At 35.7% G+C, this 6,442-nt stretch overlaps 1 protein-coding gene across 1 annotated transcript; it reads left to right on the plus strand.

Moving 5' to 3' along the window:
• LOC105172187 (nudix hydrolase 16, mitochondrial) lies at positions 358-6,162 on the plus strand. Its single transcript, XM_011093549.2, has 4 exons — positions 358-1,017; positions 2,430-2,544; positions 3,295-3,378; positions 5,549-6,162. Exons 1-4 carry the CDS (start codon positions 944-946, stop codon positions 5,804-5,806), a joined length of 531 nt encoding a protein of 176 aa, XP_011091851.1. The 5' UTR covers positions 358-943; the 3' UTR covers positions 5,807-6,162.

Below are 6,442 nucleotides of genomic sequence, written 5' to 3' on the forward strand. Positions count from 1 at the left end.
CTCTACGTTAACTCTGCTTATTTTTTCCAGAATTCTCTACTTGTTACATCTACTATTAATGGTGTTGTATTATGATGCTGTTTGGTGTTTGTGTAAAGTTTGTTTATGACTGCAATTAATATTGTTGTGTTTATGATATTTTGTGGTCTTTGTATTGTTTTGATTGTTTATATTTTAATTTTTGTTATCAGAATATATAGGAATTTTATAGGAACTTGAGATATTTATCAGGATGATTGATTATGAGATTTTTCAGCATAATTTTGAAATATTTTTTAATATATTTTTTATTTCACTGCTATATATTTCCTTTTAATAAAAAGATTAAGGAATGTCTGGTGAAGCAGTGGGGCCATTGGCTTTCCAATAAAAAAGCTCTAGAGTTTGAACTCTCTTGTGCATTTACATTAATACATGATTGAAATCTCAATTGGGAACACTCGTAAAAATGAGATTTGATACACAACCAAACATCAATGTGTCCAAGTCAGGCCCCACTAATTGACAGGACCCACGTGACTTTGACCCACCGCCCCCACCCACCCATCGCCACCTTTCTCCGTCGATCCGTTTCTGACGCTTCTAGCAGAATTCATTCACAGCCCAGATACAGTAACAGCAACGCAGCAAGGAAGCCCGAAACAAACGCATTTTCACCGCACAAAAAGCATGGTCTTTTTGGCAGATTCACCCCGATTAATGATCAACCGATATCTCCTTTTTCAAACTTCATGAGTTCCCTTTTGCTTCCTTCTATTGAACCCACCTCCCATTTGCTTCTTTTCATCTGTCGTTGTATTTTTTGTTTCTCAATGGCAAATGGCCAACCCATTTCAAGGAATAGCCGGGTCTTGCCCATGGTAAGTGCAGCAAGCCGGGTAGAAGAATTGTAAATATTGAACAAAAAGAAAAGTTGGTGCTCGTTCAGATTCGGTTATAAATTATGTGTGAAATTTTGGTGGCAAGAACTGGAAGGCATCAGCAGCGGTATGAATCCGGTTTTCGCCTTGTTGCAGGGTAATTCTGGTACCTTAATACGCTATAAGGATGTAAGGCAATTTTGGTTGTGTAACAAGTTGTAATAACATGTTTTTGTGGGGTGTATTAGGTGGAGTGTTATTGGTTTTGTTATTCGCAATTGATACTTTGCTGCATTAATGTGCTGTATATTTTGAGGCTGGAGTCTTAGTGCCGCAGTCTAGTGTTAGTTCTTTTGTATCATTATATGCTAGAAAGTTCTTGTGTTTGTTTTGAGGATTTTTTTCCTTTTGTTATATATTGATGTGATGCATTTACTTGAGTATGGGATCACGATATGAGATCATCTGATTCTGGTTAGTCGTGAAGATGAAAGAATGTTTCAATTGGAGCATCCCATTTTGTCATGCATTGAGTTTTGCTGTAGTGGACTTCTGTCGTTGATGGTACATTATCACTATCAAGTGAGGTTTGATTCCAAAAATGCTGGTGGATCATCACTTTTCATATTTTTTACTCTCGAAGCTTATGGTGGGGTTATACTCATAATTGTGAGGATCCTACCATGGCCCAATCTATCACTTGGTTCGGTTTGCTCGGACGATGCGCCTACTTAACTTGTAAACTGCTTGACTTTTAGGCTTTTGTGGAACATAATAAGAACACTATATCTTTGGCCAGATGTGTCTGCTGGAAATATTATGTTGAATAGAGAGCAAGGCATCTTCACAGTGCATTTAGATATATGGGAGCAAAACTCAGTTCTTGCTTATATTGAAATAGTTCCTGGAAAATCTGATGAGAATCCTTCATAATGTTCTGGTGCGATTACTCGTATTTGAATATGCTGAAACTGTGTCCTTATAGAGCTAGCGGCCAGTATATTTTTGACTAATTTTAGATCTTGAGATTGATTTACTGAAGATGATGAAATGCATAAGTGTTTCTTTTACAAACAATAGAATCCAGTTAAAAGGCCTTATCAAAATTTCTCTAAGTTTGGTTATTGCCATTGATTCTGAAGTTCGCATCCATTGGTTCGTTCTCTTAATTTTCAATGGGCAGTTTGGGATTTATGAGGCCCTAACTTCACATCACATTTTGATACGTTTCCTTGCATTCCGTATTTTGTCTGCAAACAGCAAGGTAGGGAAATGTTAGTGAGACTTGATGCATCTGCTGACTCATCTTATTCTCTGATCACCTGTTTTATGTTCATGAGATCCAAAACAGAAAGAGTCAAGAGTTTTCTCCTATTTTTCCTGTGTATAAGTCCAAATCTTAAGTTATTTATTTGAGGGGTCTCAAGTAATGGACTGAACTCTTCGTCATACCTTTCATGCCAACTTAACAATATGGGTTTCCATTTTTTGATCGAATACAATTTGATTATTATTTCAAGTACCATATATGTTGGCATCATAGATCAAATGCAGAAGCTTTTTTGGCAGGTGCATTCCCTATAGGTATAGAGATCTTGATGGAAGCAGTTGTAAGAATTCAAAGAAGGTTGTAGAGGTGCTCATGATCAACTCACCTAGCGGCCCTGGACTTTTGTTTCCTAAGGTAACTATTATGTATCTTTATGTCAGATGCTCACTTCCTTGAAGTATGTCTTTTGCTTGGCTTTCTAGCATGTAGCTTTGAGATGAGTACAATTACCTCGTGAAATTGTTTCTACAATTCCAAACGCAATAATTAGAACTAAAGTTTTCTGTAAACAGTGTAATGGATATTCATGAAAACTTATAAGCATCCGTTGTTGATTAAGTTGTTAACAGCTATAGAGGTCTGTACTATTAGGCCTGTCTTTCTTTGATACAGTAAGCATGTCGTATGTGTTGATGATGGGAATCTGCAGTTTACTATGCACTTATGCTAAGATTTAAGATGAAAAGTTTCCAGGCTTTGTAACCTTCTTCTGTGCAACATTTAGAAGACGATGAGTATTTGGTATCACATATAAACTTGCGATATGGTAGTGGAAGACTCCATAAAACATTATCAGTGTGTTAAGTTCACAGCTCAAAAGATCATTTCTCTCTTTATGGTCTCTTTTCCGAAGGAAATTATGGCTTTGTTTTCCTTGTCTTTTAAGCAGCAGTCCCTAAAGCTTATTCATATATCCTTTTCCTGTCAGGCTTCACTTGTTCTATCCCTCTTCTGTATATATCTGTTTTTTCTTCCCCCCTCTTCTTGCTAACTATTTGTTTTAACTTCAAGAAAATATTTGTTAGTCTGCATTGCTATCGCATGCCCAATCACTTTTTTATGAAAATGAGTGTCATTTCATATTTATTTTTAATCTCTAACCAGGGAGGCTGGGAAAATGATGAAACAGTTCAAGAAGCTGCACTTAGAGAAGCTATTGAAGAAGCAGGAGTTCGAGGGAAAATAGTGGTGAGAATTCTTTGTGATATATCTTTGTTTGACTTGTCTATTGTTCTTCCTCTAAATAACTTGTTACGACCTGCTAAAGTTAACAATTTAAACTTTGACTTGATAGATAAAGCAGTTAGTATTCAGCATTCATACCTCGCTTTATTGTACTCGTGATATTTGTATTCTTAAATCATCATCAATTAGGCATCATTGCACGTATTACAAGATAAAAATACAATTTTAATTTTATTAAAATGTGCATATATATAGATTAACCTATTTATGAGTTACTTCAATTATTTTCATTAATCACAGTGAACTTTGCAGCATGCTATGCTTATGCTTGTAGCTTACCCTTTTGATTGCTTAATGATATGAATGAAAGAAATTACCGCACATAGGGAATTATCTGCCAGACAGTGTCTACCTTTCAGGAATATGTATCTCGTGGACCAAACACTTTGACTATGTTTGATTTCCATTTTACTAAAATTATTTGGAGGCCTTCTTCTCCTCTAATATGGTGGGTTCATCATTCTTACTACCATTCTCACATATTTCTTGAATGGATAGTCCGACCCCTAAAACATGATATTCTTAGTCAAATTGGAGGTAGCTGCCAAAAGGTTATTAGTGGGTGAATTTCATCATTTTAAATTATAAGGTTTGAATCCTCTCAAAGATCACACCAGCTGGAAATTCTGACTTTATGTATAGTGGTTAAGAAGAAATTTAGGTCTACACCTCCTAGAAGTAGCTCAGAATTGTAACAAATTTGTTTGTATTATTGAGTTGATAGACATAAACCTGTTTTCGGTATTCTCTCTTATATATATATGGCATTATGAAATCAAACTTTAAGTATTAACTATACTCCTTTACCAAAAAAAATAAATATATATCCGGATAAAAGTTGGAATTCTTGTGGAGATGTGTTAGTATGCTAAACCATTGAAAGTGTTATTATTTTGTTATGTTTTTCACATAAAAGAGAAGCTCATGGGGAAACAGAAGAAAAGAGCTTGAGATGAAATTGGAAAACAAAATTTTAGTCCGAGCAATCCCTGCTGCATATTAACAGGTGCAAAAAGTACTAACTTTCATATACAACCCAAGTAAAGCACATTGCTGAAGAATCTAATAGCTCAAAATAACATAATTTTAAGAGATGAACCATTTTTCTAATTTAAATTATTGACAAGCCATGTCATTATAGCAACAAGATGCATGGATATTAACACTGTAAATCTTGTCTCACCGCACTTCAAAATGACATCAGTTAATCATTCTTATTCAACATAGCAAACTTTCTGTTGGTTACACAGAACACAACAAATGCTGCCCAAAATAGTGTGTAAGCCAATCCACGCGTCGCTTCATATGATAAGTTAATTGTATGCCATAGGAAGTAGCTAAACTGATCTCTTCTAAATGAAGTTGTTATTGGAAGCAGGGTTCTGTTTTGCTGCCAAGATACTGAACTTCTCAGTGGGTATCAGTCCATTTGCAACATTTATAGAAATAGTTGCAGATTTTAATAGTGTTGGTGCGAGCATGTTGGGTTCATCAACTAGCTCAGTCCTTGGACTTCTTGATCTCCGATTTGGTTTAGTGATGACAGCAGTAACTTGATTAATAATTAGAAGTAGATTAAATTGGGATCATCAACTAGCTTAGTTATTTTTTCTACAATGAAAGCCATTTTTTGTGTGTGGAGGCATGTCTACTGTCACAATGCACGCAGGGTCAAATGCACCAAGCTTCCCTATAAAAATATAACCAAAATGCCCCCTTCCCTTAAGAGCGAAAAGTTACCGCACTTTTGGAAAAGGAAAATGCGACCCCTTAATGCGGAGGACAGTGAGCTTACCTTTTAGTAGTTTAGGGAATGCTCGTCATTTTTTGGTTAAGGAAGTTTAACAGCTAGTAATGTTTTCATAAAGGGTAAAATGCAATTAACCCACACGGTACATAAGAATTTAGCTCTTATCTAATTAGAAGTAGAAATATAGGATGGATTCTTGTACCAAGTGATGCTTCACATGAAACTGTTTTATCTTCAAGTCATTCTTGTGGTACTTATTACATTTTGATGTCAATGAGCTCATTATTCACTGATGCAGCGCAACTCAACTCTTTGTCATCTGTAACCTCAGTATTTTATTACTAAAGGAATAATTGTCTGTAGAAATTTCTCGGCTACTACGAATTTAGGAGCAAAACCCACCAAGATGAATACAGCCCAGAAGGTTGGTGCAGAGCTGCAATGTTCGCTATGCTGGTCGAGGAAGAGCTTCGGTCGTGGCCAGAGCAGAACACCAGAAGTAGAAAATGGTTAACTGTATCTGAAGCAGCCAAGAGTTGTCGGCACCCGTGGATGAGGGACGCTCTCATAGGTGGCTTCTCGGACGAAACAACAACGAGTGGAGGAAGTGCAGCAGTTTAAGACAGGTTCTAGGGAATTGCTTAGAGGCTGGCTTTCCTTTCCAGAATGCAAATATTCCTTTATTTTAACACCAAGGGAAGTTATGCTTTGGGTTGATAAGGTTTATGCTGAAAACTTACTAGCCACTTTCTGCATTTTCCTGTTGTCTTGATGACACTGACCTCTCTATTCTCTTTTATTTGGAAAGGATATTTGAAAACCTGTAGACTTTGGCAAACTTGCAGTAAATTATAATGTTTGGTGCTAGAACATTATGCGCTCCGAACGTGTTTGAACATTGTGTCCAGGACGCCTCCGGCTCCGATATCATGTACAGTCCAACACGTTCAAGTAATCCATAATCAGAAGTATAAACACATTTGATGGCGTGTTGGATATGTTTCTTTATATGGAAAACTATTTCTTTGTAAATTCATATTTCCACAAATTTGTTAGAAAATGTATATATGACATTTAGACTTTTGTCTGTATATGTATATGTATAACTGCATAAACACTTATCTATACTATATATAAAAGTGCGAATCGTAAGATTCTTTCGTATTGTGAAAAAGTATTCATACTTTTACTTAAGTAATCGGTTTTAAAGAATAAATTAGAATTAGTAATAAAAGAATAAGATTTTATTCAAAAAGA

This window comes from Sesamum indicum, linkage group LG10 (genome assembly GCF_000512975.1).
Source record: "Sesamum indicum cultivar Zhongzhi No. 13 linkage group LG10, S_indicum_v1.0, whole genome shotgun sequence".
NCBI classification, from domain to species: Eukaryota; Viridiplantae; Streptophyta; class Magnoliopsida; order Lamiales; family Pedaliaceae; genus Sesamum; species Sesamum indicum.

Bases quoted from the DNA above. Each gene is read 5' to 3' on its own strand.
- LOC105172187 (XM_011093549.2), top strand. From the start codon at position 944: ATGTGTGAAATTTTGGTGGCAAGAACTGGAAGGCATCAGCAGCGGTAT. The intron at 1,018-2,429 runs GTAATTCTGGTA...CTTTTTTGGCAG, and splicing joins GGTTTTCGCCTTGTTGCAGG to GTGCATTCCCTATAGGTATA. The intron at 3,379-5,548 runs GTGAGAATTCTT...AATTGTCTGTAG, and splicing joins GAGTTCGAGGGAAAATAGTG to AAATTTCTCGGCTACTACGA.